This window comes from Chlamydotis macqueenii, chromosome 5 (assembly GCF_036417535.1).
Source record: "Chlamydotis macqueenii isolate bChlMac1 chromosome 5, bChlMac1.mat, whole genome shotgun sequence".
Lineage (NCBI taxonomy): Eukaryota > Metazoa > Chordata > Aves > Otidiformes > Otididae > Chlamydotis > Chlamydotis macqueenii.
Window position 1 is genome coordinate 31,118,657 of NC_141560.1, and position 23,732 is coordinate 31,142,388.

The window sequence follows — 23,732 nt, forward strand, 5'->3', positions numbered from 1 at the left end:
CCTCAGGAGAACACTGTGACCCAAACAGTGCTGTGTCGTACACAGTATCTGTAACAGTCAAGGCCATAGTTAATTAGTTGGAACCTATGTATTCAGCATATTTCTGTGTATTCGGGAGAAAGTAGGAGAAATCTCCATTACTTTCTTAAACAGATCTTTGTGGTGAATGTATGTTTATATCTGTATATATGTGTGTAGATGTAGAGTATACACATAGGCACACGTAAATATATGGTATACATGTATATGCATTAATATAGTAGTTTTCCATCCTGAAAACAACTCTTCTTCTGAGAACAAAATTTAATGACTGAAGTAAATTAGAATCATACGTATTTTTTCTCTTTGGCATGTTTGTTCCTGTTAACACTCATGGTCATAATATCCTTGAATAGTTAAGAACTCGCACTGTGTGTAAATGAATCCACTCCTAGGTGAAAGTTTTGAAAACCTTAAGGTTTAAAAGAGAGGAAAGAATTTGTAAGTACACACAACAATTATCATGTTTTCCTCTCAATTAGAATATTAAACTTATTAAACTTGACATACTAAAAGGACACTATTGCAAATGATGTAGACCTGGTGTTATATGCAGTACCATCTGTGAACCATAATTATGTACTTAAGCTACTGATTATCATTAGCCTAAAGCTACTTAGAAATTAAGGTTAACGTTATGAATCTGTATTTTTAATTGAAAAGCTGCATAAATGAGTAAGGTGCTTATGTTCTGCAAAACCTGCAGGAAGAAATCTTTATAGATTATTCGTAATTCTCAGTACTGAGCTTGTGTCAGAAATGCTGACTTCTTCAGACCAAGACAGAAAACTTAGCCAGACAGGAATGCTGGCTCTAATTCTAAATTGTTTCTGGAGTTTTTATTGAAAGAATTGTGTGAGTGAGTGTCCTGGTATACTCCCTATAAGTATTCACTGCACCACAGAGTTACAAGTTAGCAAAATATTTCAAATTGAAAACATTTTAAATTATATTACTGTTGTTTGCTGACACATTATGATATGAAATACCTGTTTTGCAAAGCTGTATATTTTAAAACTGTTGAAAATATTAAAAATACCAGTGAAGAAATACAGTAAGTTTCATATATATTGCAGGCTGTACTTCTCTAGGAACTTGTAATCATCAGTGTGCTGATCAGCTTTCTGATTTCACCTTTGTTTCAGGAAATCATTGTATCATTTGCCAGATTTTCAGAAGTTCTCTCACATATGGCTTCTATATGTCTTTTGTTTCATTTGGGGTTTTTTACGTTGAATGTGTTTCAATTTTTTTCCCCTTTTTTTTTTTTTTTAAGTGTGCACAAGCTTTGTCAGTTCTGTATCAAATCTGTCCTTTGGACTCCATTCTTCTGCAGTACTTGTGAGATAAGTTTTATGGTAGTTTATCCTGTGGTACCAATCAAAGCATGCACTTTGGAATGTGTTTCAATTTTCTACAGTTTGTGTGAATATACTGAGAAACATCCTCGTTCACAAAATCATATCATTTCTTATTAGTATTGCTGTGGCACTTGAATCACTGGTAACAAAATAGTGACCACTTAATTCAATCACCTATCTGTCAATTTTTTAAATAGAAGTAAAATAAATGGGTTTTTTTTATTGCTATTTACTACATAGAGTCAGAGCAGTTGAGAGAGGAGGAGTTCCTGGACACCTTTCATAGATGAAATTATTAACCAAGTTACGATTTCAGAACCTTTTTGTCAATATTGTGTGAACCAGAAAGAAGCCAACTTCGTTTAGTTCACAGTGTTAAGTTTAGCTTGTAAGTCTGGCTTCCGGAAAAATGCCACTTATGAAGGTGAAGAAGTTATGCCCTAATTTATGAAATAGTGGCATTCTAAAAATCTTTGAGACAGGATAATGTGGAATCCTGCAAAGGTTACTTTAATTATACTTTCATAGGGAACCACCACACACAGACACAGTTTCAGTTTGGATATAAATGTTTTCATTTGCCAGTGAAGCATTTCATTTGAGCTGAAAAATGACTGGACGTTACCTTTAAGTGGAGCTTTAAAAATCTCCCTCCAAAGAATAAAATTTGGGCAATATCCTTTTTTTGATTCTTAACTTAATAGTGTAAAACTCATCAAACAGAAATGCTAAAAACATGTAGAAATCAAGAGAATGCTATGTAACCCAGATTTCTACCTGCCGTAACTCAAATGCAATTCCTTTACATTCTATTCCATAGCATAGAATGAAAGTATAAAATAATCACACACTCATGCTTGCTTTCAAAGTAACATTATTTTCTGTCTTTTCCCTCCCCTTATTTCTTTGTTCTTTTTTTTCTTCTTTCCAACCTCCTGTCTCAGTCTCCTGTCAGCCCTGGCTATGAGGTATGTACTGAATTTGCTCTACGCCCTGTCGTACTGTCAGGAACATCCTTTTTGTGATTGCCAGTGTCAATGTGAAGAAATGCAGGGATTTAATCAGATTGGTATTTTATGATCTTTAGAACTCAAGAGCATTCATTTTTCTTTTAGAAAGAGTATGTCCAGTGCAAAACTCTGCAGTCTGGATTCCAAACGGAAGGTCATAATTCTTATCTTAAACAGTAAAATTAGCTAACATTAAAATATTTTGATACAAAAAGTGACATTTTCATTTCTTAGGCATAATAGAGGTCATTGGTTGGACTGTAGCCCTTTTTTTCCTGGTAGTAATACATGGGAGGAAAAAACACTGGGAATTTGCTGGAGTAATGTAGAAAATAAACATTTTATTTTAAGCTGAACAAACTTGACCTTTAAGTGCTCACCAGCAATAAACTTCTAATACCACAATGCGGTGTAGTAGCTTTTTTTCAGAATATCATTGCATTAAAAAAAACCCAGTCAGGATTCTGTATTTCTGTGACAAAAAAAAAAATAAACGGTGTACAACTAAGTTACAGCTATATATAAAAAGAGTATCAAGTCTATCTTAATGAGAAAACTTTTTTTTTTTTTAATGGCTACTTCATGTCAAAGGTTGCCCTCTTTGGCTTTCAATATGGATTTTCCAAAGAAGTTTGTTTCATGTTTAAAGTTTCAAAAGGTTTCAAAACTATGAAATCTTGGCATCTTGGATTTGCAGCATGTATTTGAGATGCAAACAGAGAAGAGCAGGCTTTGCAAGTGTTTTCCTGTTGAGAAATACTACATAATTAATCTGAAGAATATTTTGTTATGCTGAAGTGAAGGTTATCATAGCCAAACATCTATCTCTTTGAAAGAACTTAATTTCTTCCTAAAACACATGTATTATTATTATTATTATAGTGTGCCTAAGTATCATAGTGTGTCCCAAAGTACAAATTCACAGAATATCCTTAAAACCACACAAACAAGCATGTATAGAATCAGATTTTTGTAATATCCAAGATAATTTTATTCTAAGTATGTACTGTCTGAAAAATGGTAAATCCAGATGGTGATGGATTACCCTAAATGAAAAGTAATTAAAAGTAATAATGAAAAAAGATAAAAGTATTTGGAGGAAAAACAAAATTGTGTTTCTTTTGTAAGAAGTAGTAGTGTGTTAACCATCTATGGTTTTAATTTGAAAAACATTAATGCAACAAAACAGCATTTTATTTCTATTTCTTTTTATATCTGTTTCTATTGTTCTTGTAAGTTTTATTCATTCTTCTGGAAGCGATGAATGTTGATGTGTTAAGGTAATTTTTTAGACACATTGGTAGCGATTTCTCAGAAAAAGTCTAGCTGAGCTTTTAATTTAAAATAAGAATGCTGTGTCTTACAGAGCACATGTAAGTGAAGTAGAATAGAATAGACTAGACTAGTCTAGACTATTGCAGTTGGAAGGACCTACAACAATTCTCCAGTCCAACTGCCTGACCAATTCAGGGCTGACCAAAAGTTAAAGCATGTTATTAAGGGCATTGTCCAAATGCCTCTTAAACACTGACAGGCTTGGGGCATCAACCACCTCTCCAGGAAGCCTGTTCCAGTGTTGCACCACTGTTTCTGTAAAGAAATGCTTTCTAATGTCTAGCCAGAACCTCCCCTGGTGCAGCTTTGAACCATTCCCATGCATCCTATCACTGGATACCAGGAAGAAGCGATCCACATCTCCCTCTCCCCTTCCCCTCCTCAGGAAGCTGTAGAGAGCAATGTGGTTGCCCCTCAACCTCCTTCTCTCCAAACTAGACAAACCCAAAGTCCTTAGCCACTCCTCATAGGCCATGCCTTCCAACCTTTTTACCAGCTTTGTTGCCCTCCTCTGGATGCATTCAGGGACCTTCACATCCTTCTTAAATTGTGGGGCCCAGAACTACACACAGTACTCGAGGTGAAGCCCCACCAATGCTGAATACAGCAGGATAACACCTCTTTTGACTGGCTGGTTATGCTGTCTTTGATGTACCCCAGGATGCAGTTTGCCCTCTTGGCTGCCAGGGCACATTGCTGACTCATGTTGAGCCTGCTGTCAACCAGCCACTCATCTCCCAGCTTATAATTGTGCCTGGCATTATTTGGTCCTAGGTCCAGAATCTGGCATTTCAACTTCTTAAATTTCATCCCATTAATCATTGCCTAGTGCTCCCATCTGTCTAGATCCCTCTGCAAGGCATCTTGTCCCTCAAGGGAGTCAACAGCACTTCCCAATTTGGTATCAACAGCAAACCTGCTAATGAAGCATTCAACTCCTACATCAAGATTGTTGATAAATATATTGAACAGAACTAGCCCTAGAATTGAACCCTGAGGAACACTGCTGATGACTGGTCACCAGCCAGATGTAGCCCTATTCACTACAACCCTTTGAGCCCTGCCATTCAGTCAGTTCTTCACCCAGTGCACTGTAAACTCGCTCACCCCACAGTTGGACAACTTGTGCAGAGGGATGCTGTGAGAGGCAGTATCAGAAGTCTTACTGAAATCCAGAAAAACTGCATCCACCACCTTCCCTTCATCCACTAGGCAGGTGACCTTGTCATAGAGGGATATGTGAACCCATGGTAACTGTGCCTGATGATTGTGTTATTCTTTAAATATCTTTTGATAGTGTGCAGTATAATCTTCTCCATAATCTTTCCAGGAACTGAGGTTAGACTAACAGGTCTGTAGTTCCCTGGGTCTTCTCTCAGGCCTTTTTTTGTAGATTGGAATGACATTGGCTAGCTTCCAGTCAGCAGGGGCCTCTCCAGACTCCCAAGACCTTTGGTAGAATATTAGAGTTACTTACATGTTATCTTTGCTTTTTGAGGGAGAGTCAGGAATTATTTTTTCCTGAATAATTTAGTTCATTTTAGTTTAAAAAGACTATTTACATGTCACTGACAGAATACAAAGCACCAGATGTTGCCTGCCTCTGTAGACTTATTATAAGCAGAGCTGGCTTGAGGCGTCTCAGCTATATATAGAAGAGTGATTTTGCAGAACTAGGACAGTAGAGTCTTTTGGAGGGAATTGTCTTGAGTTGTAGATGGCCATTTTCTCTTCTTTCCCTTGTACCCAGCTCTTAATACAACTGTGCTTTATCTTACTCCACTGAGATAAGGAGTCCTCGTTTCCCATGACTCAAAAATTCCCACTCTATGAAGCCTTCCTTTTCCTCACTGAGACGGAAGATGCATCTCCTTTTCCCAGTTCCAGTTCCTGTAGAGCCTCATGTGCCTCCCCAGCTCACTGGATTGGAAAAAAGGAGTCCTTGAGGGAAGGGTTAGAGAAGAGCTAGGGTGTTGTGGCTGAGAGCAGCTTCATGCCATAAGCCAGTTGTAATTAGTAGGAGTCCTTTTCTAACAGCTACAGTAGAGTTCATTAGACTGAAGATCCTCAGAGGCAAAATTAATATTTCCTCTTGAAGAAAGACACTCAAGTTAACTCTGAATTATTACCACTCATAGATACGTTCTATCCTGGTCACCCCCAAGTTATCCTGCCACGCTCCAGTGATGTACGTACACTGCAAGTTTCTCTCTATCTTGTAGGAACTTATTTTCACTGTTCTCATTTGTTTAATGAAAAACTCTAAGCTATTTTGAGGAGTGCTCCTGGAAGTTTTTTAAGGTCCAAAATCTAGATGTTATTTTAAAATAATAGAAGTGTAAAAGACAGACTGTGAACAAAACCAATCCTAAGTAATGTTTACATTGATTTAGTGCCAGATTCACCAGGTGAATCTAGGGTCATGCGCTGAGCAGAACTGAGTGGCAAGAACTCAGTGAATCTAACACTGAAAGTTAAATATTTAAATAGGCATTTAAGTTGATTCCACAGTCTTCTAGGTGTAAGGTTTCTTTTTTTTTGTTTCTTGCTTTTGTACAAATATTTAAAATATTAAAGCTTATTAAAGGTTAAAAAGAACTCCACAAAAACTATCTAAAATGTAGTTCCCTTTTTTTCTGAAAGCATTGCATGTCTATGATATTCAAAGTCCAACTGAACCCTGAATTAAAACATTGTAGGATGCAGAAGGTAAATTTGGAATGGCTTACCTTACACACTACTGTGCCATAAAATAATGGTAGCCCTTGCACTAGCTGCCACGCACTGAATACTGGAGGACTGAATTTCTTGTGACTAATTCAAACTACCTTAGAGCTTTCTAACCTAATTTGCCCCATATGATTGTTTCAGCAGTTCATTACAGCTAGATGAGATCTAAAATATGATCAAGCCAATTATTTTATGTTAAAAGATATATACTTAGGAAAGCATTAAGTACTTTATCAATTGTGCACCTAATATTTTGCAAATATCTGGGAAGACAGGTAGAAGAGAAAATGGTAAACAGCTTAAGATGTACATATTCTGAAATTTCCTATGTGCCATGTCTGCTGGTGTTTTTGAATGCAACTTGTTTGTGATCCCTTGGAGAGGTTTTATGGGCATTTGATTCTTCAGCTTGGAAAAGGAGAGATTCAGGTTGTTGTTGTCCTCAGGTAATTACTACTTGTTCTTAAATCTCTTATTTTGTTTTTAGGAAAGACATACAATAATAATAGTTGTCAGCTTATGATCCTTTATATAAGTCACCATGGCTTAAACTGAGAACTTGTAGATGCTCTGTGACTGTGACAGGAGGAATTCTTTCAGAGTGTATGGTATGTCTGAGCAAATGTACACTCAGAGCTAAGTTTTTGTGGTTTTTAAGTACTAATGCAAGGGTTTGCACATATTGAAAAGACAAAAAAGTGGCAAACCCTGCAGCAAACATTTTGTTGTCCTGTAGTATCTCTGCAACATCATTCATGTTAGTGCTGGGTCTTGTGAAATGGTACAAGATCTCAAAGTGCAATTTGTATTTTGAGGAACAGAGGAACAGCACAACGTTTTTTCTCCACTTACCTGGCCTGAACATGTTCAATGGTGCTTATCTTTCAATATGTAAGCTTATTTTTCTCCATTGGTAACATACTACTGCCCCCAGGCTTCCTTTAGATAAGCCTTGCGAAGCTGATTTATCTAAACCTTCTCTGTCCAGTGTCAAAACTTTTTCCAAACCAGTGGCTGTGGTTAAGCCCAGAGGCCTGCTGGTTGTCCCTGATTTGGTAACAATGCTATAGAGACAGTGTCAGATGGGACACATTTACACAAACATTGGGGAAAAAAAAAAGCCAATATTAACATGTGAGTGTGAACCAGAATTGTACCAAGATTCACTGAAGGGTTTTGTCTTGAATTACAAGTTGGCTATGCCACCTTTGTGTCATGGCATGTGCCTTTTTTTTCTTTCTGATCAGTTCTGTACAGTAGGTACAACTGAGCTGCTGAGTCTGGCTCATGATGTGGGCATTCTAGTAGTGCAAGATACTGTCGTAGTTCAGCCCCGATCGGACCAGACTACGCAGTCTCTCTCTCACTCCCCCCACCCTCTGAGAGAATAGGGAGAGAAAATATAAGGAAAAACGGCTCAAGGTTTGAGATAAGGACAGGGAGAAATCCTTAAAGTTACCGTCACGGGCAAAACAGACTCAACTTGGGGAAAACTATTCATTTATTACTACAAACAGCAGGATCATGAGACAGAGAACAAGATAACCTCCATCCACCCCTCCCTCTTCCCAAGCTTAACATTATCTCTACTACCTTCCCCCCCCCCAAGCGGCACAGGGGGGAAGAGGGAAGGGGGGTTGCGGTCAGTTCATCATATGTTGTTTTATGCCGCTGCTTCGTGGTCAGGGGAAGAACTCCTCACATTCCTCCCCTGCTCCATCGTGGGGTCCCTCCCACGGGCCACAGTCCTTCGTGGAACTGCTCTGGCGTGGGTCATCTCTTCCACGGGTGCAGTCCCTCTAGAACAGCTGTCCCAGCGGGCCCTCCACGGGCCACAGCTGCCTTCAGGCATCCACCTCCCCCGATATGGGGTCCTTCACGGGCTCCAAGTGGATCTCTGCTCCTCCGTGGACCTCCATGGGCTGCCGGGGGACAACCTGCTCCACCATGGTCGTCACCACAGGCTGCAGGGGAATCTTGGCCAGGAGTCGCATTACTCCTCCCCCTCCTTCTGAACTGACCTTGGCGTCTGCAGCCGTTCCTCACAACAGGCTGGTAGATGTCTCTCAGGATCTTTTTTTTTTTACATCTTATTCACTTCTCATCTCCTTTCCACTTCTTGCAGCCAGGCTGGACTGAGTCGGGCCCAGTCGGCTGCCTGGCGAGAGGCCAGAGGGTGAGGCCTGCAAGGCCCATGAGGCCTGCGCCTCCCCCTCTGCGCCTCTGCCCCCGCTCAGCTTCTTCACATCTTCTCTCCTCTCTCTTTTTTTTCTGTTTTCCCATTCTTAAATACGTTATCGCAGAGGCGTTATCACGGGACATTCTGCTACCAATTGGCTCGGCCTTGGCCAGCAGTGGGTCCGCCCCAGGTCCGGCCAAGTCCCCTGAACAAAGGGGAGCGACTTCTAGCAGTTTCCTACAGAAGCTACCACCTTAGGCCCCCCCTTACTAAACAAAACCACGACAGATACTTATGTGAAAATAATTTATTACTTAAATTATTATATTTAAAATTATGAAGCACATAATAAAAGGTCAAAGTAAACCTAATACTATTGAAGAAACTTATGTCTGTAAGATGCAGGAAAGAAGCTTTTGCTATGTAAGCCCTACTATGCTTGCTGTCACTAGCAGGCCCCTTTTTGTCAGAAAAGGGCTTTTGTTTTAGGAAATCCCTGACTCTGAGAAGTTAGCATAGTCACACAATGACTGCTGCAACCCAGTAATCTTCTCTTGTTACTTTACAAAATAAGGCAGGTTACAGACAGAGCGTTCTAACCACTGTTTGCTGGTGTTGGTGTCTGAGTGGAGGAACGGGGTAGATAACAATTTCCGTCTGTGGATAGTTTAATATTAACAGCTTGTACTGAAGTCAGTTCTTAGTGTGTTTCCACATGTGACAGTCAAGTGTTTTTCAGACCATAGCTATCTTAGCTATGGTGCTTGTAGGATTAAATCATACACTTGACTTAAAGAGAAGAGTGCAAGACGCCTTGAAAGACAACACGGTTGATTGCATTCTAAGCGTGGTATTTCAGTCTGTTTAACTGAAGATTTGTTTCCTTGGCTTCACTTAATTACAGTCACATAGTTTAATTTGTCAAAGAAAGTCAACATTTGCATTGCATTAAAAACATAGTCGTTCCTGTGGTTGCATAGATATCTAGCACCTCATTTGACAGTAGCTTCCTGTGAAGAAATTGTATATGAACATATTAAGGCTTTATCCTCTGCCGTCAGTATAGGAAGGAAATGCATTTTTCAACAAGTATGCTTCAACACTGAAAATGAAACTTCATGCAGACAGTTATTGCTGTTTGGTTTTTTGAAATATACATCACTTCTCTCAGTCGTAAATAAAAAAAAAAGCCTAATTCATTATAGTTTGCTTCTTTTGTTAAGGCAAACATTTCAAGAATGTAGGAATATTTGTGTCGGTTTTGGTTTACTATTTTGGTGTAAAGTACAGGAATAATGTCACAGTACTTTTTAGATACTGAGCCTGCAAAAGGTTAGCACTTCTTTGTGAACAGTCTTGAAAAATTATATATTTAGGAGAGTATAGGATGTTTAGCCTGTTCTCTTCTGAGTGAAGTTTACTGACTTGAATGTGTTTCCACAAGCATGACTTAAAATAAGATGATCAAATGCCAAAATTGGAGTATTTATTTTCTAACTCTTCTAGAATATGAAGCTCTTTACTTAGTAGAGTTTTATCAGAATCCCTGGGACATTTTTAGTGGAACTGTTGAAACTTTTTAAAAGAAGTCACGCAAAGGGCAATTTGTTTTATGGTTTAGGCTAGCCTGTGCAACTGGATTGCAGGGTTCTTCCTTGTCTTTGTTCCCAGGAGGCCAACTCTGCATCCCAGTAGTCAGCTTTTATTGCTTCCCATTAGTCCCTGCAGCATCTCACTAAAGTTTCTTTGATTTCTGTGCCTGGGAGGGATAGAAGTGATGCTAGAAGACAGGCAAACTCACCCAGGTGATGAGAACCGCTGAATCCATTGGAAGGGAATCCGTATTTATTTGAGTTAATTGTATTTCACAATGGATTTGGACAAAGTAAAAACACAGATGGAGGGATCTCCTGCTGAGGGATTTTACCTTTGCGGTAACAGTTGTATGGAGGACTGTCTCCTCCCTGCTATGATGGGGTTCTACATAATGACTTTGTGCTTCTGGCTACTGTAGACAAACTTGTGGTGTCCTTGAATGGCTTTTGACGACACTCACCAGATAAACCATGAGTAGCTTCAGTATGTTGCAAAAACTTGAAGAAATTGAACAAGAAGGAGGGGCAAGACATCATCTGAAAAGAGTTGTGCAGAATGCCCCATGTTGGGGAAAAGCTTGGCACCTCTTCCTTCTTGGAATTAAAAAAAACCCACCTTTTTTCAAAATAAAAGAGTAAGCAAACACTGGATTCTATTAGATATTCTCATAGTTTAAGGCATAGTTGAGTTAAGTCTCTGGATGTGATCAGTGTCACTGGCTTTTTTGGACATCCTTAGAGTTAAATACGTGCACATGTTTCTTTGTGTTTGCTGTCACTTGGAAAATCATATTCTGAGCTGTTAAAGTATAGATTACCTTGCTGGGATGGTTGTTCTAAAGGACTGTTTAGTGTTTGGAGCAGTGCAGGCTGTTAGTTTCCATGGTGTAATCCAGTTAAGCAATCATTTCCTGGGAAGTTTCCAGATTTGCTGAGTCAGTAGTCTGGCTGACTACCAGGAAAAACAAATTTATCTTTCTAACAAACCAGGCACACTGGCTGAAGAAGGTGGTGCTTTGTGGAAGAGATTCTTGCTTTTGCAGTGAAAATAGGATAGTTCCTGGTTTCCTTTTATTTCAAGGGCTTTAAATTGTGGCATCTGTCTGATGCTGTGAGTGCTGGAAGTTGAAGTTGAGGAGTATTGTCAGGAGTTTTGGAAGATAATGGGAGGAGAAGCTTGTCATTAACAAGATGGAGGAGGTATTCCTTCTTCCTGTCGGTCAGTCATATTTGAGGGGTGTGGAGTGACCGTTCTGGCTGCTCTTGCCATGAGTCTTCTGTCACCAGCTTCCCTTAGCTTCCTGCCTGTGAGCAGAAGCAGGGGGTCATATCGCCTCCAACTGGAAGAGGGAAGGAGTGCAAGTCCATCATATTAGGCCTGGGCCTGCAGGAGAGAGACCAAATCTATGACTGCTGGTATGGGAGAAGGTGAAACTCAACTTTACCTCTTACTTCACCAGAAGACACTGTAAATTAAGAATTGCTGGTGTGTTACTTGATGTGCTATGCTGTTATTGCATAGTAGTCCAGTGCTTGCAGAATGGCAAAGAGAAGGTGACATACTTTTTCTGTAAATATGACTGTGAATAGAAAAAGCTGAGAGATACTGCCTACAAAGAATTTGTTACAGTGAGTTTAGGCCTGCCTATTTCATTTCACTTTGTTTTAAGGTGAAGATGGTGAAATTTTTGTGTTCATTTGTTATTGAGCTTGTTATTCATTCTCAGTACATTATTTTTAACAGAAATATAAGTAGCAGTTTCAATATTAAAATAACATTAAAAAATTAAGATGAGGACCAGTCTTGAAGACTGACATGCTGCGCTAGGTCTTCCAATGCTTTACCTTTTGTTTACTATCCATTTCTACTTGAACTGTAGAGAACAGTTCTAAATTACTAGCAAAAATATAGTTAATCACCTAATTCTCTGACAGTACTCAGCAGCCGTGTGAAGTGAGACTTGAAGTAAATTCTTCAGAAATTATAAGTGTGCATTGACCAATAGAATTTTGAGAAACAAGTTTAATGAACAACAGTAAAAAAGCTTAATTGAAGGTAAATAGCTATTTGATCAAAGCTGATGGTGTGATGAATGACTGTTGCAGAATTATCTTTCAGAAAGGATTGAGCCAATGTAGAGCACACAGAATTCGCTTTTTGTCCGAACTAACATTTTCTCAGAATCATCTGGAAGCAGATACTAGCATATTAAAACTGAAAAACTCTCCATCAAACTAAAAAAGCAAAAAATATAGCAAATAATTTGTCCCCAGCCTGTGCTGTAGCACATCTGAGATTTGATCAGACATCATCTAGGCGGCACATCTCAGTGGTCAGAGGCAAAGCTGTAGGGAAGCCTGTTTCTCTCTGTTAATCATGTAAGTGCCAAGATCAGTCTCAGTACATTTCAGCAGTACTACTGAAGTTCCTAAAACCTACAAGGCATTTGGTGAGGAATATGAGGCCAAAGCAGTTTTCTAAAATCCTTTGAACGTGAGGTTAACTACATGTAAATAATTTGGACTTTTGAAAAGCTTTTAACAGTACTCAATTGCCAAAATAATTTTTTTTATTTGGCAATAATTTGGAAAATGAAGGCAAAGAATGACAATACAAATTAGATTATTAGGTTCTAAAAGAGATCTTAATGTTAGGAGATACTTGGATCACTTGTACTTCAGACAAGATTAAGATTGTAAAAAAATAGCTCTAGTGGCAGGAACAGTGAACTGAAACATTAATTTGTTGCATTGACATAATGGAAGCAAACAACAGAACTCTTTCGCCTTAGAAATTCTTATTCCTTTTCAATTGAAGTACATTTTAAGAGAATAGTGTCACTGCATGTGAAAAGTACAACAGATGTCCATATTCAAAACAAAGACAGCAAAGTGTTGTGACTAAAGCCTTGCAGGTAATGATTAGAATTAAGGCAAATCATTAAGGAATTACTTTATTCAAAAAGAAAATACTTATATTAAAATGTCATGTGTGTCACATGTTTAATTGTTCTTGTTACGAGCACTGAAGAGCAAATTCAGAGCTCGATAATCTGACCATAGCATAGGGCTGAGGATGTCTAACTTGCGAGGCACTGCACTGAGACTGAACTAGAATCAATCTTGGCCAAAATTGTCCCTATTCTCTACACAATAATGAGATGACAGCATACATATAAGTAGACAGACGCATACAGAAATGTATTTTTGTATTTTAATGACCAGGAAATAATAATCAATCAGCCTTCTCAGATGCAGAATTTCCTATAACATTTTTAGTTTGGAACAGAACAGTTTTTCAAGTTAGGCCAATCTGAAGTTTTAGCTACCACAACTTTTTGAACAGTGCAGGCTCACTGGGGAGTGGCTCATTTTCTAGCCTTCCGTTATCAGCTTATTTGCAGATGATGGCAAGAAGATGCTGAGTTTTAAATGATTGAACTGTGTCTTGTTACTTTTTCTCCTTTCCCTGTTAACTGTGGGTGCAGTTTGGTTGTTTCTCAAGGGCGGTTCTTAGGAGAAAGCAGTTTTCTGGTTCAGTTGTTTTCTGGGGTAATGACCATATTTACATCTAAATGAATTTAGTAGAGAAATTACGGTAGCTTGTTTCTTTCAGGAATTCTTTTGAGTCCATATCTTAGACTTTTGGATCATACATATTTTTATATATGCATTTAAATATCTGTTGTGATCTGTTGTGCACAATCTAAATGTGGTAAGGTTAGTGATAGGAAAAATTATAAAGTGGATGGAAAATACTAATTTGTTTTCTATAAAAAACCTGCATGTATATAGAATAAGGTAATAGTTTTCTTAATGTTTATAGAAAAAATACATCCTTTCAAAGTTGCCTTTGATATAAAACAGAAAATAAGAGAGGTAAAAATGGCTTGTATTTTTAGCGGAACACAAAATGCTTTTCTGAGAAATCTTTGGTGAATATTTTAATTTTGGTAATAAAAAAACTGATTTTTTTTTTAGAATAAAAACCTATTTCAGCCACAGTGTGAAATGTATGATAGTAGTGTTGGCAAAGATGTTGTCTGATAGCATTCCAGTTTTTCAAAAGCAGTCTGAGAGAGGGTATGTTGCCTGTTCTATTAGTGTGTAAAAGCACTTACATTACTTTTTATGACGTATGACTTACTATTCTTGAGATGTGTTTATGTGAATATGATATTCTTTTAACAAGAAATACATCATTATTATTTCAAATGTTCTTTTTTTTTGTCTTTTGCAGCAAAAAACACCATCAGAATCATTCACTGGGCGAGAGAAGAGATCAAATTCACAGTCCTACATTGGACGACCTATTCAGCTAGACAAGATCTTACTGTCCAAGGTTAAAGTGCCTCATACTTTTGTCATCCACTCTTACACACGGCCAACAGTTTGCCAGTACTGTAAGAAGCTTCTCAAAGGCCTTTTTAGACAGGGTTTGCAGTGCAAAGGTGAGTAAACACCCTTTAGGAACATAAAAGCTAAGCATAATAAAATTAGTAGATTAGTGCTTGAGTAGTTACTATGTAGCCTTACTCACAATTTCCTCACTAAACTGTAGGTGTAGGCATGTGTACAATTACACTGGATTAAGCTGGAATCAAAATTACAGTGGTTGCTTTTCTGCAGGAGCTGACTGCGTGGCTGTTCGTTCTTATCCTGCGGTATATCTGCAGTAGCTCACGTCTGTTTCATTCAGGTGTAAACTTTCTGGTATTTGGCACTAGGTGATCGTGTGCTCACACGCGGTTACAGCAGAATAGTTAACACAAATACTGTACCCTTATCTTCATTGTTTTTGACCTACAGTCTTTTGCTTGAATTGAAGTACGTGCCAGAGTCCCAGCAGTTCAGGGTTTTGGGGGAGTTGTAACAGAAATAAAATAAGATGAGCTTATATGAGAATTTAAAAAAACATTTTTCCAGTGTGACTTGGCTCTCAAGTGTTATGGTGTTGTAACTTAGTAGGTGCTGAAGTGAATCTGGCCCCTTGGATTGTAGCCTAGGTTACTGGCTCACCTTAGCCAGCTGGAGTGCCCGTAAATACAAAGCATTATGCATGCTCTGGCGTTGGGTAACATAGGCTAACAGATCCTTAAAATCCCCCTCCTTCTATTAAAATAAACAATAACTATCATAGAATTAATCAGTATACTTTGTGTTGCTTCTTTTTACTAACACTGCAAAAATTCAAAGTTGCATTCATTTAACTTATGATGTGATTCTGATGTGATTTAACTAAAGCAAAATCTCTATGAAGGCAACACCTGTTTCAGTTCATTTTGAATCCCAATTACATAAGCAAATACTAACCTTATTTTTTAAAAAATAATATTTACCTACAGTTTGGCACTGCTTTACCTCCGTTGGTTTTTGGATCAATCTGAAGTTAAATAATTACTAAGATATAGACAGTCTTAGTATATTTCTTCCTCCCTGACTCCTTGCTTTTCCAGATGTGTTAATAATTCACAGCTCTTAGTTTAAGTAAAATGTGTTCATAAGCCAAAATAAAACAGTTAAGATGACATCGAATGAAGTGCTACTTACACATATGAAAATAGTAAAGGTAGAGTGAAATAAAAATGTCTGGAAAATAAGGAAGGTATTGAAGCAATCCTCCACTGAAAGCTGTCTAGAAGTTGCTTTGAGATGTAAAGAACAAATATTTTCTCACTTACAGTTGTTGGCTAGGGTTCTGCTGTTTTGATTTTCAGTCATCAGTGTCTGCTATGTGCTCAGTCTCTTAAGCTGCAGTGGATATCCTGCAGCCTGACCTGCTTCCTTTCACTGGAAAAGCAGCTCTGGCGTTGCAGCCAAGCCCTCGGGTCTCCCGATCGCTCCCCTAGAAGGGTCGAGCACACGCTTTGGCTGCAGCTAGTTACTCCACCCAACTGCCCTGAGTAATGTCACCTTTTCCCCTCAGGGAAGCACACTTTAGCATCTTCGTCTTGTCTGTTCCACTGGCTGGTATTGTGTAGCCAGGCTAAGGAATGCTCTCTGGAGACATTAACTTGGTGTCAGTGTAATGGTAGGGCTTGACATTTATAGGCTGGATAGCAGGGAAAAAAATATAATTGTGTCACAGAAAAAGAAAAATAATTTTACTGTATCCCTTTTTTTTTCTTGTCAGACTGTAGGTTCAACTGTCACAAACGCTGTGCTCCTAAAGTGCCAAATAACTGCCTGGGGGAAGTTGCCATTAATGGAGGTAAGTTGCCTCTGTCATTGTTTAAACCATCAGTTAAGTAAAAGAGAAATGTAAAGTTGTTACGTGTACAAAGACATGTTTTTCCATTGCTTGGGAGTGGCCTTTCCTCTAATATTTCTGTTGTATGTCGAAGGTGAAGTGTGGGAGGAACTGTACGAGTGGTTCGTACAGCGTCAGCTCAGAGCATGTGTCTTCCAAATAGGCGGCACTGACAGACAGGCTGGGCTGTGCCACAGAGGTGGTGTCAGCAAGAAAACAGATGGGCACTCATGGCCTGTTGAATGCAGAATGACAAAGTAAAGCAAAAAGCCACATGCTTGAGAAGCTTGCAGTCACCTATCAGAATTACAAGCACAAAATTGCTTTTTAATCTGGGAGGAAAAAAGGAACTGTTTTAGGTTAATCTTGCTGAGAAGGAAAAGTATACTTGGAAGAACTGGGAAGACCCTCCAGAAAAAAATTCCACTGCTTGCTGATGGCATAAAACTAATCATATCAGTTGCCAGAAATAAAGGCTTGAGTATCTGCACATTTTCCCATACATGTGCTATCAGTTTTGTGTCAAGTATAGGAGTGTATGGGCAGGCTTGACAGACAGTACTGGAGAAAAAAAGGGTCGTTGTAGAGGAGTTGCTGATTGCCTTGAAAATGTCACTTTTCTATGTGGTAAGGGAATGAGAGTATGGTAAAATGTTTGCTTTCTAATGCATAATACTGTATTAAGTTGTCAGCCTAAACTGCTTCTGAGGTTGAGACAGTGTTGCTTGATTAGATATCCTTTTTCAGACTTTAAATCAGTGAACTACTTTCTTGAAGAGGTATCAAGAATTTCCAAAATTAGGAATGTTAACTAATGTTTTCCATAATATTTCTCATAGTATCATGACTCTATTACTATGAAGTTTTTATGTTTAATGGCAATTAGTACAGGCAAAAATATTTCAGATGCTGAGTATCCAACTTGAAAGGTAATAAGGTGCATGATTTCCTGGAAGGTTGGTGTTGCACTCCTACTGCGCATCCTCTCTGATGTACCTCAGAATGGGTTCTTGTATTTGTTTATTTATTTGTTTATTAAAAATTTGCACCATTTATAGCTCACTTAACTATTAACCATCCTGTAACATAACTATTTCTTTAAGATTGGAAGTACTGATGTTTATGGAACATTTTGGCTTGATTTTCAAATCCAAGAGCTAAAAATATGCTATGATATGTTAATTCCATTGACAACAGTATAGAGTTTCCCCTGGGATTTGCAGAGTCAGAGAAAATAACTAAGTCTGTTTATAAATTATGGAATTTTTTCCTGCATAGGTGCAATTTTAGAAAGGACTGCAAAACAGGATTGATCAAAAGTGCTAAGAGAAGACAGGAAGGCAAGACTTGTTTCTGGACTAAGTGAATAATATTTATATTTGTTTCTGAATTACTCCTTGAAGTTCCCTCTTTCCATCTGAGGCAGCTGTGCTTTATCCTTCCAACACACCCACTGTGCCCCTTCCCCACCTTTGCCCCACGAGTAACACGCTACTTTTGTTGACCTGCCTCCTACACATGAATCTGATGCTGGGCTGATGGGAAGTGATGGTTTCTCTGAGGAAGAGCTGAGTGAGGAAAGCTTATGCAAAGCCTCTTGGAGTGAGAACATGTACTCCAAGCTTACTCCAAGTGTACTCCTTGAAGCTCTCCATCTTAAAATGTGTAGAATTTTACTTTTCCCCACCAAATAATACCCATAATACAGTATCCATAGTGTCACGTAGAACTCTTAATCGTGTGTCCTAAATGACTGATATAGAGTCCTTAGGATTATCCAAGGCAATTTCATCCTGGTATCTCACCTCTATTTTTACAGTAATTTGATTCACATTATTTTCAAACTTAATAAATAAAATACAGTATCCGTCACTCTGTCCATCTGCTGTGTGATACATCTTCCCCAAAATAGTAGGTGAAGGATGAGCTGAAGCAATAAAATTCCAAGTATGGTCTCATTAATAAACACATTATATACTAAATGTGGGAGGTTATTTTTAACTGATTGCGAGTTTATTAAAAATAGAAATTTAAAAAGTGTTGTAGGAATAGCAAAGAGAGCCTTGCACTGTCAAGTGTCATTCATTACTAGATGACTGTTTCTGCTAGAGATGAAGTGTAATGTGTCTCTTAGTCACACATCAGTAACATATATCCAAACATTTTAAGACTACTGTACATGGAAACAAACCTTTTAGCTGTGCACTTCCAATTAGAGTGAAATGCCATCAATTCAAAACATTTTGCTGTCAGCCAATTCAGCGTGCGTTTTCTTTTGGGGCATCAACTACATTGACTTCCACACAAGAAGGCAAAAGCTTCTCGGTCAGAATATTTGATGTCTTCCTTGTGATTTTATCCTTACTTCAAATTTCTGAAACACTGCAAACATCCCAGAAAAACTAATTCTGTCTTTACTATTGACAGGACTGGTGGTTTTGACATGTTAGAGCAGAACCTGTATAGCACCAGGCTGAGTTTCAACAAAATGCCTTTTTTTGGTGTTGTTTTTTTTTCTTCATTTTGGGTTCGGTTTTTTTTTTGGTGTGTTGTTTTTTTTTTTTTAATAATGTAAGTCCTTAGATAAGAAAGGTTAAAGTTTGCTCTTCCTTTCTGTCTTACAGATAAGTCCATTCACAAGCAGCAATACAATAAAAAAAGTTATTTCTTATTTTGATCTTTCTTAGGCATATCTAATATTGAAACTGGAGCGTTTAACATAATTTAAAAATAAGCTGGAAGGTACTATTAATGCTATGCTATAGTCAAATAAGTTAAATCCTAAGTCTTCATATTTTTTCTATGCTACCTTATATTGGACTTCTTGATATTTATTTAATATTTCATTTCTAAAGGCAAGGAGTCTTAGTTCAATAGTATCAGTTTGCAGCTGTAGCCTGTCAACAGCTGTTGAGCTAGTACACAACATTCAGGATGTATAGAAAATCTGCCAGAACATCTCAGAAAGAAAGCTCATGAGCTATAGAATGCTTGATAGAAGTCCATGGATAAGAAAATCTGCCTTGACTTGGGCATTTTTTAATAGAAAGTTATATTTCTGAAAATATTTTGGTTTTATGCATTTCCGGTTTTCTGTAGTGATTTTCTAAATGGCTGGTTAAAAACCACCCTTCAGCAATACACAGTACTGAGTGGAGATACACCCAGGCAACAGAGTTCAAAGAAAACATGAGTTTTCCGGAAGCTCAAAATGTGTTAGGATGTTGTGACTGGAGTATTGTATGTTTTCAGATAATGACTTCAGAAATTATATTCCAGATCTCCTCAGTCCTGGGGCTGAGTCTGACGTGGTCATGGAAGAAGGGAGTGACGACAATGACAGTGAACGAAACAGTAGTTTTATAGATGATATGGAAGAATCTATAGCTCATGATTCTGAGATGTCAATGACAGGATGCCATAGTGACAACGGGGAAATGCAGGATGCTGATCCAGATCATGATGAGTCTAACAGGATGATCAGGTGAGTTGGGGAGTGAGTGTACCTTCCATCTTCTATTGTATTTAGTTGTATATGTCATGCCTAGGGGTCAAGGGGGAATCTATGTGGACCCTGTCCTGTCTTATTGAGAATGGAGAGCGCTAGTGGTATGTGGTGGTTCTGAAATTGCAATGAGATTGCTTCACTGAACAGATGCATGAGGAATTTAAGAGAAACTTTTAAGTCATTGTCAAGTTGAAGTAGCAACTGAAAACTAATGCACAAGTAATTGTTATGAAGATTCTGTTCTGAAACTTTATTTGTGTATGAGCAATAGAGAACAATTTGTAACATTTTTTTTCCCAAGTATTTTTTCCCTTACTAAAAGTGCAATGCCTGGTCATTTAAATAAAAAAAATAAATAAATAAAAAGATCATTTAAGTGGCTGTGGTATAATCAATTCTAGATGAATTGTTTGCGTGTTTATATATCTTTATAAAGAAGGAAAGTTTGACAAACTTGAAGTAGTAGTTTCAAGCAAGTTACAAAATAGAGTAGCGATTTGAAATGACTAATTAGGAAGGAAAATAGGAATTGAGTTGTGCAATGTACCTTAGAAATGTCTGAAGAGAAGAAAGCATTATTGACTTACCGGAACTGTACAGACTCAGAGGGAAAAAAGTAGGGATTATTCATTGTGAGGGAACGTAAAATGAAATAAGGTCCTTTGAGCTGTAATTTCCTTGATGCAAGGGATCTGAACCTTGAAGAATTATATAATGTTTTTCTTTCACAAGCCCCAGTTTGACCTGCGGTTTTCTCTTTCATTTTGCTTACTAGGAGCCTGTTTCAGTAACACATTCCCCTTAGCTCTCTGTTACTAATACATACCTGTTGCACTCATAGAAAGCAATCCATTTCAACAAGATGCAGTTCTACCACCTGCAGCAGTGAACTGTTTTTCCTACTGTCATAATCATCTGTATAGAAACTATATATAGACAGAATAGAAGCCTGAGCTTACCTCACAAAATCAGTGTCATGTAACATTTTGAATGTCCATATTACATTAGATGGACAATGTTACATAGAATAGACAGCATTGCAGGTTCTCAAAATATAAATACCCAATTATAACTAATAAAACCATTGATAGCCAGGCTGCATCTTTTATTTAGTTGAGGGGCATCCCTGCATCTCCAGTAATACCTTTGAATGTATGCAATAATATATTTGTAAGGGTAGTCTCCATGTCCATGGATTATTTTTAAGTGATCTTTTAGAAGCAAATTAAAAAAAAAAAAATATCTTGTCAGTATAGACAAGAATAGTTATATAGGGACTCATTTGATCTTTTTTAGGCAAAAATGAGATGTTAATTGTATGTTACAGTCTTAATGAAACTTTAAGACAGCACACCTTTTGCATTTTGATTGGAAACTGCCAATTCACAAAATGTTTGATTTGTAGAATGCATTACAGTGATGCAGGACCACCTGCAGTCATCTACAGTCAGAACAACCATGGAAACTTCAGATATTCTTCTTTTCCTGGGTGGTTTCTCCCACTTTTTATTGGAGATGTTGCACCAATAGCTTTGCCAGCAGGGCAGAACACATGAGCTCTCTGTGCTGTGTTTTCAGGTACAATGCAGCATCTCTGTTTAAAGTTCTGCCAGAAATAACTAAGCATTTAGGTTTAGGATTGAGCAGGTTATGAGTCCTTATTCCATTATGCAGAATCTAGTCTAGGAGTAATTAACTTCAGCAGCAAGGAAAGTGAGAAGAAGAGCTTGGCTGCTGCTTAAACCTCTCCAACTAGATATTCCAGAATTTATCTGATGATTCTGTCAGGCATACTGTCAAGCTCCCATGCCATCCCTACTTACTGTGTGTCAGCTAAGTTGTGGAAAATTTCAGCGTTTATACCCTGGAGTATAAGGCAATGGGAAGTTGCTTTAGGTCTTTCAGGATAAAATGTGTTCTTTCAAACCTCTTTCTTTGAGAGATTCCAGCAGATTTTCTGCTGTGCCCTGCCAGGGTATGTGCAGCTGGTCAGCTGACACATTTTCTACTCTGTAAACCGTCATGATTCCACTGTGTTTTGGAACCCAAGAAAGATCACAGGATGGTAATCTGATGGACGCGGTTTACTTAGCTTATGAGAGATTCAAGATCAAGTACTGGTCTGAATCATGCATAGCACAGGCTTGAGCTACGGCTCTCACACCCTAACTGAGGCCCTAGTCATTTGCCCATCTTCTTAGCTCATCTTTAGAAATATTTTTAGGGGAGAGCCAGTGTGTGTGTGTAAGCCTTCAGACAATCTCCTGCTGCAGCATTACAATTTTTTTCTTCATGATCTCGATGCCTGAAAATAGTGTCCAGTCTAGGTCTGATAGTGATGATAAATATAAATGTAGAAATCATATATGTATATATATATGTATTCTGATGTAAAAGATTTTTTTTCTTTTTGTCCAAAGTTATCTTCTTTTTAAAAGCCTTTATTGATTTATTCCTAAGCCCTTCAACCAGCAACAATATTCCATTAATGAGAGTGGTACAATCTGTGAAGCACACAAAAAGGAGAAGTAGCACAGTGATGAAGGAGGGTTGGATGGTTCACTATACAAGCAAGGACACACTGGTAAGAAATGTTAAGGAAGACCTGTCTTACTGTACATACTATGTGATGGTACAGAATCAAATCCTAGCAATACTCCGATAATTTACAGTCACTCATGTAAGGCATTTTTTTCAGTATATGTAGTTCCTAAAGTTCTGACTTTTGTCATAACTGAGGACTGGCACTGCTTGTGGGAAACAAAAGGCAGTGAAAACACCCAAAAAATTTCTGTATATGTCAGTTGTATTATCATGGGCAGCCAAATATGAAGACATTCTGACACAACTAAAAAATAATGTTAACACCTTAGAGGTTCTGGAAAGTAGTTTTACCTTCAGCTGCAGTCTTCTAGATGTCTTACTGTTAAGTGAATTGAGAGTTTTGTAAAATAGATCTAGCGCAGAAAAAAGTTATTTTCGTTTCGACTTGCTAAAACAGGAATAAATACTTCAGTATGTGGCCTTCTAAAGTTAGGTGAGATGTTACAACTGATACAAAAAGAAAGTTTAATTATTTTAGCTGCACACTTGTAGCAAATTGTACTCAATGTAATGCAGATATCGATGTGACATTTTAAATTTTTAAAGCTTGGACAATTTGAGCAGAGCTAGGTTATTACCAAAACAACAGAGGGTGGCCCTATAAATGTTAAACTCAAATATAAAGTCCCCATAAAAATCTTGTAGTAGCAAATGAATCTTTACCATTCACACAATTCATCTCTTCAAACTTAAGTGAAACAATTGGGAAGTGATGCTTTTGAGAAATGAACTTTTCACTAATTTACTTGGATAATGCTAGAAAGATTTTTCCCTTGTTTTTCATTGCAGAGGAAACGACATTACTGGAGACTGGACAGCAAATGCATTACACTTTTTCAAAATGATACTGGAAGCAAATATTACAAAGTAAGGAATATTTTTCAATCTCTCTTTGTACCAGCAGAATATAATTACTAAATTGCTGAATTAATAGATATTTACTAGAAGTACAGTAGTAGTATGCCACTGATCTATGTGTGTTTTCATTACTTGAGCTGCTTATGTTGTGTTGCCTTTCACAAACAACTCTCAGATCAGAAAGGTGTCAGCTAACAAGTACCTGTGAAATACATATTGTGGAATTGAAAGGTTTTTATACAGGGGCGATTCAGTACCAGAGG

At 37.8% G+C, this 23,732-nt stretch overlaps 1 protein-coding gene across 3 annotated transcripts in view; it reads left to right on the plus strand.

The window, feature by feature from the left end:
- Positions 1-23,732, plus strand: part of PRKD1 (protein kinase D1) — a 142,215-nt gene that overhangs the window by 94,858 nt on the left and 23,625 nt on the right. For 2 of the 3 annotated variants that reach the window (XM_086749296.1, XM_086749298.1), the window contains exons 5-10: positions 2,345-2,368; positions 14,490-14,700; positions 16,383-16,460; positions 19,779-19,983; positions 22,468-22,591; positions 23,401-23,478. In XM_086749296.1, coding sequence (XP_086605422.1) covers positions 2,345-2,368; positions 14,490-14,700; positions 16,383-16,460; positions 19,779-19,983; positions 22,468-22,591; positions 23,401-23,478 — 720 coding nt within the window. The remainder of the gene's footprint in view (positions 1-2,344; positions 2,369-14,489; positions 14,701-16,382; positions 16,461-19,778; positions 19,984-22,467; positions 22,592-23,400; positions 23,479-23,732) is intronic. The other variant, XM_086749297.1, reaches the window with a different exon arrangement.